The sequence below is a fragment of the Abramis brama genome (genome assembly GCF_963993115.1).
Source record: "Abramis brama genome assembly, chromosome: 5".
NCBI lineage: Eukaryota > Metazoa > Chordata > Actinopteri > Cypriniformes > Leuciscidae > Abramis > Abramis brama.
In genome coordinates this window covers 25,779,337-25,800,548 of record NC_139967.1, presented here as the reverse complement: position 1 = coordinate 25,800,548, position 21,212 = coordinate 25,779,337, and the positions used below count along the sequence as shown (strand labels likewise).

At 37.4% G+C, this 21,212-nt stretch overlaps 1 protein-coding gene across 1 annotated transcript; it reads right to left on the bottom strand.

The window, feature by feature from the left end:
* Positions 1–536: 536 nt before the first annotated feature.
* On the bottom strand, positions 537–21,158 carry cspg4ba (chondroitin sulfate proteoglycan 4ba). The gene is made up of 10 exons (XM_084113245.1): positions 20,961–21,158; positions 16,003–16,166; positions 11,020–14,592; positions 10,092–10,565; positions 9,751–9,927; positions 7,870–8,068; positions 7,146–7,277; positions 5,513–5,685; positions 5,011–5,194; positions 537–4,333 (listed from the first exon to the last, which is right to left on the bottom strand). The coding sequence occupies exons 1-10, from the start codon at positions 21,016–21,018 to the stop codon at positions 2,292–2,294; spliced, it is 7,176 nt and encodes a 2,391-aa protein (XP_083969371.1). The 5' UTR covers positions 21,019–21,158; the 3' UTR covers positions 537–2,291.
* Positions 21,159–21,212: the final 54 nt, after the last annotated feature.

Genomic DNA, 21,212 nt, shown 5'->3' with positions numbered 1-21,212 from the left:
TAAGGTCAGCACATTGCAGGGTTCACGTTTGGCAGACTCAGTGGATTGTCACCAAGCTTGCATTGTTTGCAATGCAAACCAGTTGCAACAATAGGAACTAATATTCCATCACACTCATGCTGCTTGTGACAGAGAATATTTTACTCTTATTGCATTTATTATTAGGATATAATACTACAATAATAATATATTTTATTCATATTAATAATTGTGTATATATATATATATATATATATATATTATGTATAATGCTATTTTAACCACAAGCACACTCTGAGGTTTTAACCAAATGAGCTCTCAGCATGTATCTGGAAAGTGGTTGAAAAAGCCACTTTTAGCACCTATTAACTGAAATCACAGTAATTAAATACAAGGAATGACGTATCATAGCAATTACATCCCCAGAGGCACATCGCTGTTTTTAATCTTTGTGTGCCTTCTATTAACATCCAAAAGAAGAGTAGCTCTGGTGTACAAGGCAAAAAGTCACAATATCCATCTGAATAAAGAAACTGCACCTGAGTTTGAGGTCTATATTGATATATTGAATTTAAATGCTTTATGAAGTACTAGATCAAAACACTGATCCCATTTTGCCTCCCCAGGAAGAGCTGGATGATGGCTGGATTGTAAAACATGTTCCATTTATTGACAGAACAATTCAGTGTATCGGACAAATGACTCATAAATGAGGAAAAATATACAGTGACAAATTTGCTGAAGGACTGAACCTATTGTAAATAGAGTGGATTCAGTTTCAGCTTGCGGGTTGTTTGAAATCCAACAATACAGAGGGCATAAAAATGCTATAGCATATTTAAAAACTACAATTCATAAATGTAGTGATATGACCACACCACAGCTGCTAAAATTAATTGAATATATTAAATTGGATGCTATATGTAGTTCAAATGTAAGTAACGCAGAGTTTTATTTACCACAAATAAAGAAATCAGTGGCAAGAATCCAGTGGTTTCCTCACATTGCACCATTTAAAGGTGTATGGCATTACTTCTAAGAGGAAGATCCTGAGAGTACAAAAACATTTAGGCTACATAAACATTCAATTACGACACACACACAAATATATAACACGCATAAAGTAAAACATACCCAAAATATACATAATAGTGTCGTTGAAATGTGCACTCCACACCTATATTTTCTCAGTGCTGGAATATATGCCATTATAATATTTCAGAAATTCTAAAATCATTAATAAATATCCTTACGGCATTAAATAGTTTCAGTATACAAAACATAGTAACACGTAATATGTTATCCCATTGAAATGAATTCAGTGTAATAAATTTTTTTTTTTTTACTTTGTTATTTGAGGTAGACACACAAATTACTCTTAAAACACCCAGAATCACTTGTCTTCACAAATGACTGAATAAAATAAAATAAAAAACCTTCTAAAAAAAATGCAATAGAACTTTTTCAAATACTTAGTTTGTCAATGAGGATTAAAAATCATTTCACACAAATTCACACTATTTTCTAAATTCATGTTATCGATGTTGTTGTTAATGATTCATCCATGTATACATCACGAGTTCACACTTACATCAAATTAAACAGAGTAAAGATTATGCGTATTTGGCGTGCTGTCCGGGGGGAGGGCTCCGAGTTCGGAATTTTTTGCCTGAACCCAGAGTACTCCCCTCGGATGTTGTGAGAGTAGTTAGAACTAGAAGTGAGGAGATGGGGTGGTGGAGGGATGCTGTTAAACAGTCGACGAACGGAGGTAAGTCTGCTGTATATACCTCTTAATTTGTTGATTGGGTTGATTAACTGAATGTGCTCCACTCGTTTTTAATTAGCTTTGATTATCTGAATGCGCTCCACAGGTGTTTAATTAGGTTTAATTATCTGAATCTTAAACAAAATGTCATAAATCGACCTTCTGGTGAAAGGACACTTCTCTTTGGTGGCATATGTTGGACTTCTCCAATCATTTAAACCACGTCCCTTTCTTACAACTGACCACAAACTTGTGTTCAGATCTGCTTCCATTTAAGCAACAACAGATACATAATCTGACTGTTTCACACAGAAGCATCTCACAATACAGAAGAATATATCTGTCTCCCAAATTTTCATCTTGATGTTTTCCTCCCTAGTTTTTAGGTTCTTGGGAAAATGCTGTTCATGTACAATATTTGCAAACATCAAGGATGCAAAACCAAACAGTTAATTGAGACTTGTGGGGCCACATAACTAGAAGATGTAGTGTTTCAATCACATTTCAGTCAGTGATTCTCAGAGTACAGTGATGAGTCTTAAGGTCATACCCAGTACTGATTGTTTCGCAGGGTGGGGTTGGTGGTCCTGCAAAGCTGTGAAACTTCAGGCTCCAGGTCTTCAAAAGAGCACAGAGACACAGATTGGCCATAATGGGAGTTTTTACTTCCGGTTTGAAGTCTAGTTATGGCTGAACTTCCAGCGTTTCTTGGAGTGAGAGGAGTGACGGTTACGATGGGGACAGTTGCAGGCCACTGTAGCTGGTCTTGATGGGACGGGTTGTTCGGTTGAGCTGGAGGACCTGATGTACTCTTTAAAGGCTTTGGTTTCTTCCTCCAGTTCCTTCTTAAGAGCAGCACTGACACGACCACAATGATGACCAGAAGCAGAAGAGCAAGAAGGGGCAAAAGGATGATCATTGAATTTGAGGAGGAGCCCGTCTGGGAAACTGACTCTACTTTCACTGGGTTATTATTTATGGGATAAATCTCCTCCACCCCATGGGTTGGTTTCAGGTTAGTCGTACCCATGTCATTGCTGTTTGAAATACCCCAACGGTTGCGACCTTTGAATCTTGACTCGGATTTGGTCACCTGTTGCGTCGTATGCACCGGTGGAGGTGTTGAGGATGGAAACAAACTCATTTCAGCGGTTTGGTTGCGAAAAACAGGTCTGAGTGTGGACATTGGGATCATTGTTGACATCTCCAGAGTGGGAACATGAGGTACGATGCTGAAAGCGAAAATCCCACTGGCAGGTTGGACGTTTTTGGCTTTAAGCATAAATCCGAAAGAGTCATTTACTTCATGGACGCCCGTCAGGTTTGCCTTTAACTCGATGGCCAGTTTCTCCTGCTGTAGTTCACTAAAAGTGAAAAAGCTCACAGATTCGGCTTTCCTTCCCTTGCCGCTGGTCACCCTGACAATCCTGCCATTCTGCGGTAGTGAGGTAATTTCAAACAATGGGTCATTAGCACTCAGTTCAGCCAGTTCAGACACATTTAGCAAATGTGGCTTCAGTTTAATTCGAATTCCGTTTGGAAACGTTGCCCCTTCTGTGTACTTAATGAGAGGTTTCACAGTGATATTAACTACTTGGTTAGTTAGGTTTGCTTCTGTTGTGAAGGCCGTAAACTCAAAGTTATCATGGGACGACTCAAGGTTGACCATGTGATATCTTAGCTTTTCCGCCTGGAGATCATCTTGACTGAAAACAGTGATGTCCTCATTGTCCAGTAGGAGTTTACCGTACTGTGGCGGTACTGTGATTTTATAGTGCACTGTATTGTTTTTACCATTGGTCACTGCTGCGAGGTGTGACCGTGTGAGGGTTACAGAAGTGTGTCCCTGGTCCAGTAGCACCTCTGTGTTGTTAACAAGCGAAACAGTGATCTCTATGACTTCCAGATTGAACAGTTTATATAACGGACGATGATGACCGTCGGTGACGCTGAAGTAGAACGCTCCAGATGAAGGACTGCCATCGTGAACAAAGAACACCTCTCCATTATTGATCTGAGCCTGAGAGAAGGAGTCCACGGACTCATTCAAGTGATCTGCAATGGCTAGGAAACCATTGCTAGGTTTGCTAATCACACTGTATTGGATTTCAGTGGGTGGGTTATCCAGGTCAACCACACTTAAGTTGTTGGGTCCGATAGCCAAGGTGTCCCCCTGGACAACTCTGAGGCTGGGGGCTTTGGTCTTTAGAACAGGTGGTTGATCATTTATGGGGATTATAGTGATGTTGAATGTTTCTGACACGACCTCTGTATCTAGGGGGCGGGATGGTGGTTTGCTCTTTAGGTTGAGATACACATCAAAGTCAAAATGGTCACGGGTGGTCTCGGAGTTGTCGTGATGGTATGTGATTCCATACTTGTTTAGAATGAACTGAGAAAAATTGGGCTTTTCTTTTGTAAGATTTCGTTCCCCAACGACGATGACACCATGCTGTGGAAGAGATGTGACCTGGTACCAAACCTCATAAGAACTGCGCTTGGATTCAGGTTGTTTAGTCATAAGATTGGATGCGTCCAGCATTGATTTGTCAATTAGCACTTTATCTCCTTCAGTTACCTCCGCACCTGAAAAAAAAAAACATTTTCTTTGACAAAAGCCATGACATTTCAGTTTGAATGTCAGATTTAGAGTATACTTGACAATTTCTAGGATATTAATATTTCATTCATAATTTCTATTTAATAATAATAATAATAATAATGTTTCTTGAGCTCCAAATCAGCATATAAGAATGATTTCTAAAGGATCATGTGACACTGAAGACTGGAGTAATGATGCTGAAAAGTCAGTTTTGCTACCATAGGAATAAATTAGATTTTAAAATATATTAAAATAGAAATATAATAGAAAATAGAAAATTTTAACTTGTAATAATATTTCACAATATTGTTTTTTTTACTGTATTCTTGATCAAATAAATGCAGCCTTGGTGAGCTGAGGAGACTTCTTTCAAACACACACACACACACACACACACACACACACACACACACACACACACACACACATATATATATATATATATATATATATATATGTGTGTGTGTGTGTATGTGTATGTTTTTGAAAGAAGTCTATATATATATATATATATATATATATATATATTATAATTTTTTACTGACCCCAGACATTGGGACGGTGGTGTAAATAATTAAATATTCTTTATGCTTTGGGACTCAACTTTATCGACTGTAAACCATTTAATATTAAATGTTTTTGTCAGATTTTCACACTGTACCTTTATTTTTAAGGAGCACGGAACTTTGTTCAGGTCCAACATTTTCGTAAGAAATGTCAATGTCGAAAGTCTGGGTTTCAAGCGTAGCAGGAGGAGATGACACAGTAAAAGAGAACTTATCTAGTGCTGCCCATCCCAAAGAGGTCCCATGACTTTGCTGATATGCTACTTCACTCGCATCCACCTGTAATGATTACAGTTCCATGAGTAGCTAAAACATAAAACATGAAAAATGCCCCCAAAAAATCTTAGACATGACTGTAAAATATTATTTCCTGATATACAGTAACACATTTAATTTTTTTTTCAGCATCAACATTGTGTCTTTTGAAAGTATTAGCACCAAATCCTCTTGTGCCGGTTAACTAGGACATGTTACATTCAGCTTTCAAATATGACAGGCTCTCAGATTATGCTCATAGTTAAAGTAAATTTATAATTCATTGCCTTGCACTCTGATATGCATGGCACTGACATGGGAAAAGAGGTTGGAAACACTCACCATTTGTTGTGTGAACGATAAAATATCTGTTGTGGTCTTGTCTGCCTGCAATTTTACCAGTTTTCCAAATTTCGGGGGATTGATCACAGTAAAATAAATGGTCCGATTTGTGATGCCAGAATCATCATTCGTTATGGCCTGAAGTATGTCGTTTGAAATCAAGAAAAGGGAGCCTAGATGGAAAAAAAAGACAATAAGAATAGCCCCAGAAACTTCCAAAACAACACATTGGTCTGGTACATGCAATAAACAAAACCACGTTGTCTGGTGTATAGTATCTCATGGGCTTTTTAAGATTTATGTTAAACAGAAGTGCATCTGAACCAGGAACTACAACCAAAAACAAATTTGGAAGTTATATTTGCTTCAGAAGTGTAAACACAGTCAAAGATCGAGGGTAGGGAAGTATTTTGAGATCCCGTTTCAGAATACTTATGTTTAAGCACATTAGAGTGACTGAATTCGAACAACTTCGAGCTATATTACAGGAAGGATTTTGCTTAAATAATCTACAAACTCCTTTCATGACCTTAATGGAAGGTCATCCATTCTGTATTTATAGTTTTCTGTTGTGTCTAACCATTTGAAAGAAGCCCTGAACACAAAGGCCATGAGAATAGCTTGACAGGATGTGGCATTGAGAAGCATTTGTGAAGATTGGCTCTAATTTTAACAGAATAATGCATCTATTAGTCAAACTTACTGTTGATTCATTCATTTATAATCAATTATTACTAGTTTTACTAATAGTATTCCAAATTCCTGTCCATGTTAAGATACAAACATGGATTAGGAATAAAGTAATGAAACAAACTGGAAAGTAACATTAAAAGGAAAGGGGAACAAAAGATTAATGAACTTCATGAACAAATAAATTCAGTTCATTAGAAGTTAGGCACACCTCTGTGAAACATTATGTATGAAGCCATTTCAGATGCTACCATTTAGTTCAGTTTTGCTATAGCCATTTATAAAACTGGAAGAAAATGCAGAAGTTGAAAGTGCAGCAGCTGTTATTTTATTAGACAAGGCATTTTTTTTCTAGCTCTGGTATTAAATGTGGCATATGAGTAAGTGTTTCTAAAATGAAGCAAATGACTACAGTCTAATAACTTCAGGGACTTTTACACAGTTTCGTTCAGTGTTCAAAGGCTCTCCACTGAGCTATTTATAGCCCGGGAATTAAAGCCGTTTTGTTATTACATGGTTTGGTTGCACTAGGATTGAGAAACCATAAAACTAAGAAGTCTTAACTGTCTACGAGTGGGTGGAGACAGCGTTGTTGACTTTATACAGAGCGGAAAGGAGGCGTCAATCTGGTGCTCTGACTTGGCATGAGAGGCAGCCAGATGCTGACCTCACTGCTGTGAATAACATGACGTTATTTTACTCTTAACTCCATAAAAAGAGATGGAGAGCCCAATTTGTTCAGGTACTTATACGGTCTGAGATTCCATGCAAAATTAAGAAGTACTACAGAGATCTAAAATACTGTCTCTACAATGATTTTTATTTTTATCCTTAATAAAATCTAATATTTGATATCACAGAAACTATTTCATTATAGATAATCTGTGTGTGACAGAATATACCACATTACCGCTGAAGTTCACCTGATGTTAATCAGCATTACCTGGAAACACCTTAAGAGGTCCAGCCTTCTTTAGAGTAAGAACCAGGGCACGAGCTGTAATACTGAATATCTGTCTGGGAGCAAAGTTCACACCATCATTCACTTGGAAGTTAAAGCCTCCTGCCATTGGGCCTAAGAAGAAAAAAGAGCAAACAACATCATTTCCAGGGATTTAAAAATAGTTCACAATGCACTGCAGCATCAAAGAAACTTTTTAAACTTTTGATGCCATATTCAACAACTCCTTTTATGTGATCTCTTTTATCGTACTGCACAGCTTACTATACTAAGCATGGTGTCTCAAAAATAAAAAATTAACACACACACACACCATATATATATATATATATATATATATATATATATATATATATATATATATATATATATATATATATATATTTAGTATATAAACTCAGACACAATCTTTATTAAAGGTTCCTTCTCAATCTAATTTGATTTATTATCCATAACTGAATCTCTTGGATGAAGTACACCATATCCAAACTGCATGGCAATGTAATTATTCTGTAACAGTTTAACTCGAACCAATTTTCACCTAAAATGGACAAGAACGGGAGGAACAATGCTGTGCTATGATTCAAAGCACATCACTGACATCTAGTGGTTGAAACACAACGACACAGACCTTGTAAAAACAATCTGACAATGTGAAAAATGCTTTAGTTTAAAAATAAATTAAGATTGTTTAATGATATCTCACCACTATGTACAAAAAGCAGTTGTCTCTGGTCAATGTGAGCTTGAGTAAAGTTCATAATGGGCCTGTTAGGGGCAGTCTTCAGAGCCAGGTGACCATTGCTGGGTTGGGTAATGATGTACTCCATCTGCTCAGGGATTGTGTCCTCATCTTCTGCATTCAGATCCTCACTGGTGATTTCTGTGACAGAGTCAACCCACACCTGAGTAAGCAATCAAACAAATAATGAGGCACAGATTAGTGCTTGAAAGACTTGTAGATCATTCAAAAGCTTAGACTGAATGGTAACTGGCATATTGTTAGGGAAATCTAAAGTTAAATTTATTAAATAGAAATTCTGAAACCCCTGAATAACACGTTTCTGCTAAAACTCCTGAGTTTCACACCTTTATTCATATCAAGTCATGGTACACTGATTGAATCTTACTTCATCTAAACGCAGTTTAGGGAAAACAAACTTAACTCAACTAATCTGAATGCAAATCAGATACCAAAGAACAATACAAAACACAGAGATAAGGAGACATCCTGACTCCAGCAGAACAGTATTTTTTGGATTCCCCATTGTTGCCAGATTATCAAGAGTGTAGTGTATAAAGTAGATTAGGATGATCAAGAGAATCAGGATGAATCAATAGTGACACTCTTTCAGCAGATAAAAAAAATAAAAAAAATAGAGGATGCAAAAAAATAATCATTTATTTTTTAGAGCTGTCGGGACGGATTTCTCAGGAAATTGCATGCATACGGCATTCACCCGCATGTGTCACATCATATCTGTACATAGATAAAAGTAGCACTGGCTGTGGGACGCGCAAAGCGGAACGTTTGTTAAATTGATCATGGATCATTCAAAATGGCAAACCTCTGGGAAATCACCAGTTTTAAAAACAAGCAAACAAAAATGTTATTTAGTTGTCCATCTGCTCTGATAAGATATTCTGCATCTATGTGTACACTGATACCTCAAACCACATTCATCCGTGCAGAGGAGCAGCGCCAAAGCGTAACAAAAACCATGTTCTTCCTGTTTTTTTAACCTCTAGAGGGCTAAATGTTACATAGTGTAGCTTTAAAAAAGTTCAAATGAAAGAAAGAATATAAATAATGTACAAGACTAAACAGTTATGACACGTCTAATTTCTCTAAAACCCTGTTGAGAAATTGAATACAAAGCACTGAAATATATAAACCAGATTCTCATCATTTGTAATAAAAATGAGCAAACATGCAATATAAAAGTAGCAGTGGTGAGCCACCTTGTGGGTTTTGTAAATATTTAAATAGTAGTGTTTGAAATCAACAAGCAAAATAATTTAAAATCGTGTCATTTCAATAATTAAAGCTAGAGGAAAACCTCCTGTAAGTACTGTTGTGAGTTTTTCAGCTGACAAATCCCTGAAGTTTAAAAGCACGACACTGAAATGTCTTGAGGAATCTGAAGCATGTGGAGCAGCCCATTTGACTGTCCCTGGTCTGTGATCTGTGACTTAGACTTCTCTTGAAGTTAAAGCCAATGATTTTCATGTCTACAACTAGTAGTCTTATGGGTCTCAGAAACAACTCTGTACTTGTCTCTAATCTTCTTTGACTGATGGAAAACTGTTGGAAAACTGTTTTCCGATGGAAAAATGTATTATTGTTATTGGCAAATTGCTTTTCAGTTTGTATGTAAAATTGTGAAAATAAAATAAATCAAAAAATCAAATCAAATCAAAACAAAGGGAACATCAGAACACAGACAATACAAAATTAAAACAGTACACAAATTTCAACATCTTTTCTCCAGATCCCTGCAGAGTTCTCATATCCCATAAAACATTCTCGGGACTTGAACCTCAGCTAACCTCAGTCATAAAAAGAGTTTATAAATAGTAATCTCACCCTGAGAACCCTGTTGGCTGTAATGGCTGGAGGCTCGTCATTGACGGCTGTGATCTGGACATGCACAGTCCATGGTGCACTGTGTTTTCGCAGGTCTGTGTCATTTGCTGTGACAGTAAAGTGGTCCTCCGAGGTCTCGGTGTTGTCGTGGACATAATAAATAAACTCCTGCTCCACCTGCCATGTAAAAATAACAATATGTATATATACACATTACAAAGAGAAAAAGTGACTTAAATAAATAAATACATAATAATTTAGTAAAAACATTGTAAGTGATTATTTATGCCTTTTCATAATTTGTTTTCCCAATATAATGTTCAAAATTGGAAAAAAATTACCTGCTTCCTTGTAAAGTAAGTTGTGGGAATCCCTGGGAAACGTGAATTCTCAATGCGGCCATGCAGGGGACCCTCTGAGATGTAGTACACAAAATTGAGGCCAGAGAAATGTGGGTTTTTTACTCTGATGATGTCATCTGTGAGAGCTTTAGATGCCCCTTCCTTCAGAGTGATATTGGACACCTCAATGGGTATAAGGCATGGGATGATATCCACAGACATGATGATGTCACTGACCTCTGCGACCCCGTTGCTGGCCTCCATGGTGAATGAATCACTCTCTTGGCCAGGTGCCACCTGTACATACTGAATGTTGCCATCATTAACATCTCGCTGGGAAAAGGTCACTAATGGATCCTCTAGTGTTCCTTGGTACTGATATTTACTCTCAATAAAATGCCGCAAATAGCCATGAGATGGAGCAACTTTGATGGTGAAGGTTATTTCTGAAGGTGAACTAGCCTCATGAGTCACCTGAAGAAAAACAGACATAATATTTTATTTCTGCATGCAACATCCAGCATCGGGGAGCAACTAACTACAAGTAGCGACACTACTAACTTAAATGCATTTTTATTTTCAGCAGATTTTTAAGCTACTTTTTCCAACAATAAGTAGTGAAACAGTCCTGTCTCTGGCTGAATTCGGAATAGCATATTAGCATAGTATTCTAGTATGCTACTCCAAATTTAACCTCTCTCATAGTGTCAGAAATTCAGATTCATTAAAGCCAATCATTCATCCTAAATGGTCCCATAGGTATCAAATAAGTCTTATTCATTCTAGTGAATGAACATAAGAGCCTTCAAACAACTACACAAAAACCTGTTATTGGTAAAAGATATCAATCTATAACAGGATTCCCTTGAAGCAGCAATATATTGCTAAAAATTGCCCAATAAAAGCTCTAACTGATGTGGATATTTACCTTGAGTTTACTGCTCTCAATCTTGACTGGTTTCCCCTCCTCCACCAGCAAGGTTTTATTATGAACGATGATAGGTGGCCTTTGATGGATTTCCAGGTACACCTTTACATGGATTTTAACATCAAGCCGACGGTCCTTTGCTTCCACCAGGAGTGTAAAAACATCAACAAGATTCTTACTGTTGTCATGATGATAAGACAAGTAGTCATTTCTCAGGTCATTCTGGGTGAATGACTCTGTCTTGCTGTCTTTTAAATAAAGACTTCCATGTTTTGGAGCCTCTTGGACTTTGAATATTATTTCATTGTCATTTCGGATGTCAAGATTTGTATCCACACTAAAGTTTGCATTACTAAGTGTCTTGGCTTGCCCTTTCTGAACCAACAGGCCTGTGTTGTTGCCAGTTTTTAAATAAGCATCCTGTGTGCTAATATCCAACAGAGAGGACACATAGTGCTTGCCATCTGACACAAAGAGGGCAAAACGGCCCGAGTTCATCCCATGGTGAATAAACAGCACTCGTTTCTGTTCCAAGTCTTCTTGGCGAAACTGGTACAGCTTATGTGACGTGTCATTCACAAGAACCAAATCCCCCATTGGGATACCACGCCGGGTGTAGACAAGCTGCCCATCACTAAAGTCTGAATCTGCATCATGGTAGCTCAGGTCATCGAGTGTAAGTAATCTCTGTCCATTTCTGACAACATTAAATACTTTGTCTACAATGCGGATGGGTTTCTCATCATTAACCAGCTGTATCGAGATGTTAAAGATGCCTTCCTTGGAACCAATGTCATTATCTCTTATAGGAAGCTTTGTTACTGGGCCTGTGGAGGCTATGAAGGTAAAACTATCAAGAGTTGTTTCACTGTCATCATGAACGTACATAATACGCTCCTCAAGAACGTCCTGATTGGTAAAGGACATAATATTGTCAAAGTCTTTGGTAGAGTTGGACAAGTTGATTCGCATTAGCTTACCATGTTGCGACATCTTTGTGATCGTGTAGTAAATCTCTTTAGTGCTTAGAGTTTCAGCAAACAATTCATCCTTTGTTATGAGTTTACTTTCACCTTCAAGAAGTGACAGCCCATTGTTTGTCAAGAAAATGCTGTTGACATCTGCTTTAATATTGATTTTAAAAATGTGACTAGCAGAATGTGCATGCTTTGAGAATACATGGAAAACAAATTCATCACTGGTGTCCTCGTATGATCGTTCCACAAGTTGGTATTCGACTTTCAGATCTGTGATATCCCTTTGACAAAATGTGGAATTCACATCTAACTTGGCATTATTCACTTCAATTATTCCTCTTTTTGGTAAAGTCAACAATCTAAAACAAAGCTTATCCTCAGACAAGCTTACACCGTGTGCTGTTACATACAGATGCTCAGGGTCAATTACAGCTCTTGTAATTTTGTCCAGCTCTACAGGTTCATTGTTCTCTATTGTGTAGTCTATCCACTTTACCTTTATGGGAAACACCAGTTCTTCGGTAGCTCTGGAGGCCACAGTTACTTTACACTTGAAGTGGTCAGTGCTATTACTTGTTTGAATGGACTGGTGGGTGCTGAGGTACCTCAAACGCTCCTTTTCAAGAACTCTTTGGGAAAACGAACTGGTGATTTTCCACTCTCCACTTGAGTGCATCCTCTGGAGCTCACCAAATCTTGGTGGCTCAATTACATCATAACGAATGTCAACCACCTGCTTCAATGCATTGGTCCAGACGGCCAGTTGGTTGGTGCTTAACAGAAACATCTCTCCTTGAGTCACTTCCAGACCCGTGATATTGGAGATTTTATACTCAAGTCCCACAGCCATGATTCTAAGCACCACTGTGTTACTCAACTTCTCTCCATCACTGACTCTTAACACAATCCTAGAGTTCCTCACACCCGTGTGGATGTAATATATCTTACCATCTACAAGAGCTGAATGGGAGAAAGAAGTTACTGGTGTACCTGCATTGTCTTCATTTTCCAAATATCCTGCATCAGAATTAAGGTTCCCTAACACAGAATAAACAAGGTCTGTGTAATTGCTGTCAATGTCTATGGCCTTCAGAACATCAGTGGTCAGCCTCTTCTTGGAGTTCTCCAGAAGAATAAACAGATTCCCCTCAGGTAGACTCAACTCAGGAGCGTCGTTGGTTGGTGTGACGGTGACATTATACCGGTACAACTTGTGTCCTTTCAGATAACTTGGCACTTCCTTTCTGCTACTGGAGAATACAGAGAACATGAAGTAGTCCTGTGGGTCTTCAGATCCCCCATGAATGTACATCACCCTGCCGTGCCACAAATCCAGCATGCTGAATGTTTGCTCAGCCTGCTCCTGGTCTACATCAAGCCTAAGTTGACCATGCACCGGCTGCTCTTCAATCCTAAAGATGATCTGAGACTGACGAATGCCAAGCTTCTTGAAATCGAGGTTCACTTTAATATGCTTAGAATCCAAGGCTCCCCGACCCCCTTCCGGGACAACAAGGTTCCTAAGCCGTAGAAAATTATGTCCATAGTTTTTGACAAGACCTTTGGCTAGGGTGGACACATCTGTGGGTGGCAGCTGAGTGACAGAGTCAACGAGGGTCATGGGAAGGGTTGTTGGGCTCACTGTGGTGCTTATTTCCAGCTCCTTTTCAGGATCACAACCAACAGAGATGTCTTTGGTTACCACAGCATTGGGAAGACCCATTTTGGCATAATTCATTTTAATGTCTCTGAAGCATCCTTTGAAGGAGCCACCTTTAATACGCTTCCCTGCTACAGAGGAAAGACCGACCTTTCTGACCTCAGAACGTGTGCCGTCATCGATTCCACCAAGGAAAAGGAAACCTTTCAGATGAAAGGCTTTTGATCTGGAGCTAATGATGGACTTTACAGTCTCTCCATCCACTGTGAGTTGTAGGCTTTTTGGAGTGAAAAAGAGCTTAACGTCATGCCATTTGTTGTCATTGATGAAGGTGAGGGAACGTAGTTCTGTTTTACTTCCATCTTTACCGACCACGGCAACAAGGAGACCTTTCTGGATCTCCAGGGCGACAAAATCTCCTTGTCGAGCTGAGCTGTACATGACGATCCCTTCTTCAGCTGACGTGTGGATTGAGCATTCAAAAGCCCACTCATGTTGTGCTGTCCAAGGTGGAAGGGATATGTAAGCCTGTGAGCTAAAAAAACTGATCGGGTCATCCTCATTGGCAAAAAACTGAGGGCTGCATCCTAGGGAAACCTCATAGACATTCTTGAACCCAGAGTAGGGCCTCAGTGATGAAAGGAGATTGTGCTGATTAAATATTACTTCATCGAGGCAACCACGGAAGCCATTGAGATCTCTGGACAAATAAGCCTGATCCAAACCTCCAGTACCACCCACATATAGGCCGTCGTTGATGTGCAGCTCTCGCTCTGGGCCTGGCATTCGCAGACTGGTCTTGGAGTGGTTGTCCACAGTCAGTGTGACATTATAGAACTCATGGAGAAGCCCTGCAGTGTGCCAGGCCAGATCATTTAGCTGGGTTCCACTTTCTGAGAGAAGGACCTGCTCTCCAGAGCCCAGATCCATTCTTACCTGTGAATGAAAAAAAAAAACCCTGTCCTTACACAATCATACATAAAAACACTTTTATTTTTAATAAAATACACTATACACTATAAAATTCACTATACACTAAACCACAAGGTGGTGCTAGCTCTGTGGAAAATGTTAAAGATTTTTTTCTTTTAATTTAATAATAAAAAACTTCACGTTTTCAGCATACTGATTTGATGTTTATTGTTAAAAGTATTTACAAATTAATCTGAATTTCATTTCATTTCAATTTTTTTTATTTTTCATGCTAAGTTAATACATAAAAGTATTTAACAAAGTATTTAACATTAAAGTACACTTAAAATATTTAAAGTAAAAACATTTCCAGACAATATTATGCTAATAATTTCATTTGGTTTCAGTACAGTGACAATATAAATGCCAATTATTTAATTTTGTCAATAACATGTTGGTGTTGTTATAATATCTATAATATTTTTTACACAGTATAAATGGAGAAACAATATAAAGGAATCAAAAAGTTTAACTAAATGTTTACTATAACAGGAGTTATTATCTGAATTGCAAAGAAAATGTGTAAAACTATTTTAATCATTAGCATTTGTCTACAGCTCATTCATTTTACTCTTAACATGAAAAGTCACTGTCCTTACATGAGACAGCTAAGACAAACTTGTCAAGGCTTGCTGAATATTTCTAGCTTTTCCTCAACTGAAAGCAATTATAACCTGTGATGTATTCGAAGAGGGTCACAGTCAAAGGATAGCAAAAGCACAATTTAATGACCTATGATAAATGTGAGAGTTCAAAGATACTTTCAATTACAGGACAATCAGACCTCAAAAAGTTCAGCACAATCTGTTCTGTTGTAGCCCTAAGATATCCTCTACAAAAGGAAAAGGAATTTTACGTGAGTAACACTGAGAGAAATGTAAAAACCAAAATCCATTTCAGAAAATCATGCAAGGCTTTTGAACTGGATTGTGGGAGTTGATTTAATAAGATTCAACTCTAGCAGATCCTCCAGTCATGTATAGTACTTCTCTCACAATGTCAACTAAGCTCACATTCTTCAGCCCTTAAGTCATTGCAATCATCAGATTTGTATTGTATACCTTAAAAAAAGGTGGAAGAGTCTGTGGTGAAGCATATCATAACTAGGCCAGTATAAAATTCACTACTGCATTTCATCTGAAAAGGATGGTGCTGAGTTATTGTCTAATGCTGTCAGTCTTGATAAAAAGCTTTCAGAAATACAATTTTATTATATATATATTTTAAATGTTGCAGCAACTTAACATAATCCGTACAATAGCTCTAATTAGATTATTTTCAAGCCCAAACAGAATTGACATGTTTCCACATGTAGTTTTATTGTGGTAGATGATCTAAACATTGCTGGGGGTGAAATAGCAACATGTGACTCACCTGCAGTCTGCCAGCATTCATCTCCAGCAACAGGAAATCATTCTGCCCTGCAGCCAGGAAAAGCAGGCCACTCAGGCTGGAGGTGCGGAAACGAACGTGCAGTGTGTTACGGCTAGACGTCTCTGTCCCTTTTAACTGCACAAATCCATCACCATAGAATGAAGCTGCAGACAAGAGAACATCACCTATGATGTGCGTTTAGTTTTTTTTGTTGTTGCCCTGAATGCTCCATGATTTCATTCAAATTTTTCTTCAAAATACTGTATATTCGAAACGAAAGTGGAAAAAAGACAAATTACAATCAGTCAAAGCTGCAAATCTCAGTATTTTTTAACCTAAAATGCTTTTTACTGTTTTAAATTCAGTTGTGAGTCCTGTGAGTGCTGTCTGTTTTAATGCATCGACTGCAGTATTAGTCCAGTAATTTTAAGCCAAAATGGGGGTCAACTTTGAACAAATTGCAACAGAAGCAAACTCAACTGATTTTTTCTGAGGACAGTATGTCCTGAGTAAGGAAAAAAAGTCCCGAAGAATCCCATTAGGGGAAAGTTTCGAAAATATAGCCTATTCATACGCCTATTCATTCTTCTTCTTACGTGAACTGGGTAAACATTTTAACCTTTAGATATCACCATGAAAATGACTGAGTTGATTACTTATATCAAGACAAGCAAAAAATGTATTACAAGTTTTTTTTTAATTGTTTGTTAACATGGACAAACGGTGCATAATCTAATTACGTATGTGCTAATTTGCATAAATACCACAACAGATCTAAACATTGGGTATAGCCAGGTGAAAATGTTTTGTTGAATCTTGTTGACATATAACAGTAAAATACTTAATGTTAAGGTCTGAATGGGACCCATTTAGGCTACCCATGAGCATTAATACATAGAGGCAGGAAGAAGTACTTTAGAAACCAGCCTTTATTAATTTTTAAGAGATTGGGTTTGGGGCTGGGTCCGTGGGACTGTTTCTGGGGGACGAGTCTGAGGGAAGAACAGGAGACAATGGTAAGGAGAATGCAGAAGACAAAAGGTAAGTAAAATAAAAAGTGAATCCCCAGAAACAGTCCCACGGACCCAGCCCCAAACCCCATCTCTGCAATAATAACTTGTAATACAATTTTTGTTTGTCTTGATGTAAGTAATCAACTCAGTAATTTTTATGGTGATATCTAAAGGTTAAATTTTTTACCCTATTCACGTAAGAAAAAGAATGAATAGGCTATATTTGGGTCTTTTTCGAAACTTTCCCCTAATGGGATTCTTCTGGACTTTTTTTTTCCTTACTCAGGACATATTGAGGATACAAAATTTGTTCAGCCTTTTTTCATAAAATGACTGGACTATATGTGATAGCTTTTTAAAGTTTTTCACAGATAAAATTGTTGATATAAGGCAGAATATTGTATCTCTAAAATATGATCCATCTATTCTTTCTCTCTGTTTCATCCTTTAAGTATTTTTAGACAGTTTCTTTTAATTCACTTAAAGATATTATTAAGATTTGATTTGATAAGACATTTTTCCGACACATTTTTTTCTGCAGGTTTTTGATGTTGTTGGGCCTAGCATTTTAGCTATAATAAATAAGTCCCTCCTCACATGTATTGTTCCTAAATACCTAAAACATGCAACCGTTAAACCCCTGCTTAAAAACATAATCTTCACTTACTTTCCATTATAGACCTATATAAAATTAATCTTTTATTTCTAAAATCTTAGAGAAAGTTGTTTTGGAACAACTGCATAGTCATTTGGAGTTAAATAGAGTTTTTGAAGAATTCCAATCTGGGTTTAGAAAATATCACAGTACTGAGTCAGCTTTATTAAAAGTTTTTAATGATATTTTACTGTCTGTTGACTCAGGGGATTCTGTGATACTCTTACTCTTAGATTTAAGTGCTGCTTTTGATACTGTGCTGTGGACCACAAAAATTCTTATCTCATGACTTGAACAATGTGTGGGTATTGAAGGTTGCACTCTAAATTGGTTTAAGTCCTATCTGAATGCTAGAACATTTTCTGTTTGTCTTGACGGGTTCTCTTCTGATGTTTCTGTTTTGGATTATGGAGTCCCTCAGGGCTCCATTCTGGCCCCTGCGCTGTTCTCGTTCTATATGCTTCCTTTGGGGACTATTCTTTCTAAACATGGGGTGTCATTTCACTTTTACGCTGTCACTGATGACACCCAAATGTATCTGCCCCTAAAGAAAAATGACAAAAAAGGCCTAAGCCCATTATCAGCATGCTTGTCTAATATAAAGTCCTGGTTTTCCTTAAATCTAAACGAGAGCAAAACTAAGGTTATTGTTTCTGGACCCTCAGGTGTTTCTGTTGCTCCTGAGGGCAACCTGGGAGATTTGGTCCCCTATGTAAAACACTCTGTGAAAAACTTCTGTTACTTTTGATTCTGCTCTTAAATTCAATAAACAGATAGTTAAATCTAGGTTTTTCCAATTAAGATTATTATCTAAGGCTAAGAGTTTCTTAACATTTGCAGAGTTTGAGAGAGTGATCCATTCGTTCATTTCATCTAGACTTGACTGTTGTAATTATCGTTATATTGGAATGAGTCAGTACAATATTAGTAGTCTTCAGGTGGTTCAAAATGCAGACTTTTGACTGGCTACCGGTTTGCTATAGAATTGGTTATAAAATTCTGCTATTTGTTTTTAAAGCTCTGAATGGATTAGCTCCAAAATATCTCTCTGGATCTTTTGAAATGAAATAACTCTGCTAGATCATTAAGGTCATCTCAACAAAGATTGCTGATGGTTCCAAGATCTAGACTTAAGACAATGGGGTGACCGTGCTTTTTCTAATGTTGGTCCAAAATTGTGGAATAGTCTTCCTCTATCCCTAAGACTAGTATCCACTAGATTTTAAATCTCAGTTAAAAACCTCTTCTCACAGGCTTACAACTGCCTGATTTTTAATGTTGAATTTTCTGATTGATGTTTTTTATGTAAACTCCCTTTATCGTTTGTTTTGCAGTCTTTCTTGTTTTTTATTTTATTTTTATTTGTATATTTATTCTGTTGTACAGCACAATGGCTACTGTTGCTTATTTTGTGCTATATCAATCAAAGTTAAATTAATTTGATTTGATTATTCTTTTGTAGTCTTCAAAATCATACAGGTTTGGAACGACATGAGGATGAGCAAATGACAGAATTTTCATTTTTGGGTGAACTGTCCCTTTAAAGTTACTTTTAGATTTTCACATAGACAATAAATAAAAGTGACTGAATGAATAAAAACAGCAACACTTGTCTTTATAGGACAGGCCGGATGGCGCCAGGGAAGCACTGTGATACCCATGTGCATGTGCTGGCATGCTCTGCCCTGACAGCACCGTTCTCAACATAAAAGACTCTGACATGGCCACATTGTCTTAGCCCTGCTGTCCATTGACGGAGGCCTGGACGCAGCTGTTTTCTAACCCAGCCACTCCACATCACCCTTTAATCTACACTAATGTGTTCTACACTCTCATCAACCTCTCTTTGCAAGTGTTACTATAGTATTTACACCCCACAATTTGTATGGGTATGAACACTTCTACTTTGGGACTGAAATGCCATACTGATGTTTAGTGTAATTCTGTGAAACTATGCAAGTTTATTGTGGTGTCATTACTCATTTGTGACACTACAGTTGCAAAAATAAAAATTTCTGTTCCAATGAATATTTATTAGTTTTAAGTCCTTTGTTTACAATGCTCAAGGCACCATGCAAAGTTCAATGAAGCAATGTGATTCACTGAACTTTGCATGGCTGGCACAAGTAGCCGAATACAATTGTGGAAATAAAGATTATATTATGGAATATAAGATTACAATAACTTTTACAATGCAATGATGAATAAAATATGTCAAGCCATACTGAACCATATTGGACTAAAAATGCAAAGGAGCAATATTAAGACAACACATTTGATCAAAAGTACATCTACAATAATGATAAACATACAAAATTGAGGTCAGACTTTGTGGTTAGAGATATACCAACAAACCTGAACTGACAGTAAGAGAGGAGAAAACTAGAATGCCACTATCTTTAGTCTCTTTTTAACGCACAAAGAGGGCTTGAATCTGACATCTTGGAGATTTTATAAGTCTGGACACTGCACTCCAAAATAAGACCACAGAAGACATCAGACAATCTTGATAATTCAGTGCAATTGATATTGTGAAGCTCAACACTAAACAAATGCAACTGATGCAACAATTGGCAAATGACACTATATTCAAATGCACCACAGGAATCAGCACTTAAGTCATTTGCTCTTTGAATAATGCTGGATCGCTGAGTTTTCTTTTTTCTTTTTCTGTTGTCCAAAGCTGTTTTTTTTTTTAACAGTTAGGAAAAACATGACCACTTGAATAAACATCCAAGCTAATAATCTGCATTGCTTTCATAATGCAGAGATTCACTAGCATTAAAGCATGCATTTCATTGTTTTTAATAACAAAAAAAGGCTTTTTTCAGTACCTAGTACTGACATTTGGCAAACTGTGAATATGAAATCTCTTGAGAGCCACAAATCTGTGCAATCATGACTGCTATATTCTGTACACAACAAACTCAAACAGGCAAATCAAACATATGCTTTTAGAGCCACATGCAACTCTATGGAAGAGTCAACTGCTGCCTGCAATCATGCATATTTGAATATATTTCTTTGTATTAACGTCAGTTATTCCACAAAAAGAATATTACAAGACATTCTCATTACACAGAAAGCAGCCATAAGAAATAGTAAGTCTGGTTGTTCAAAAGTCATTGCCATACTGTGCTCTGATGCATATTTGGGGAAAATGAAGGATCGTCCGCTTGGTCTTGGTGAATCCTCCAACTCAAATGTTTTACTCAAAGGTAGGCTAAATGGTGAAATACCGTTCTTACTGGCTTTAAATTAGCCATACTTCAGCAATTTAAACAACTTACCCCCTTGTGCGATTCCGACAAAGATCAAGAGTAGTCCGTTTAAAAGGATCGTTCTCATTTTAACATCAATGCAGTGTTCATTCCGCTTGAAATGGAGAAAGTGTGTGTTTTAAAGTCATTTTGTGGACAAATTCATGGCAGCTCGATAACTCCTCACTTTAAAATCTTTTCCCAAAGTAAACTTGTCTTCTTCGAGCAGTAAGCAAGGAGCACTGGAGGAGAAACTCCGCCTCCGAGTCGTTCAGATATTTG

Excerpts from the sequence above, each read along its gene's own strand:
- cspg4ba (XM_084113245.1), bottom strand. The coding sequence starts at position 21,018 with ATGAGAACGATCCTTTTAAACGGACTACTCTTGATCTTTGTCGGAATC. Across the intron at positions 9,928-10,091 it reads CTTACTTTACAAGGAAGCAG|GTGGAGCAGGAGTTTATTTA; the intron begins GTAATTTTTTTC and ends TTTACATGGCAG. Across the intron at positions 5,195-5,512 it reads TATCGTTCACACAACAAATG|GTGGATGCGAGTGAAGTAGC; the intron begins GTGAGTGTTTCC and ends TAATCATTACAG.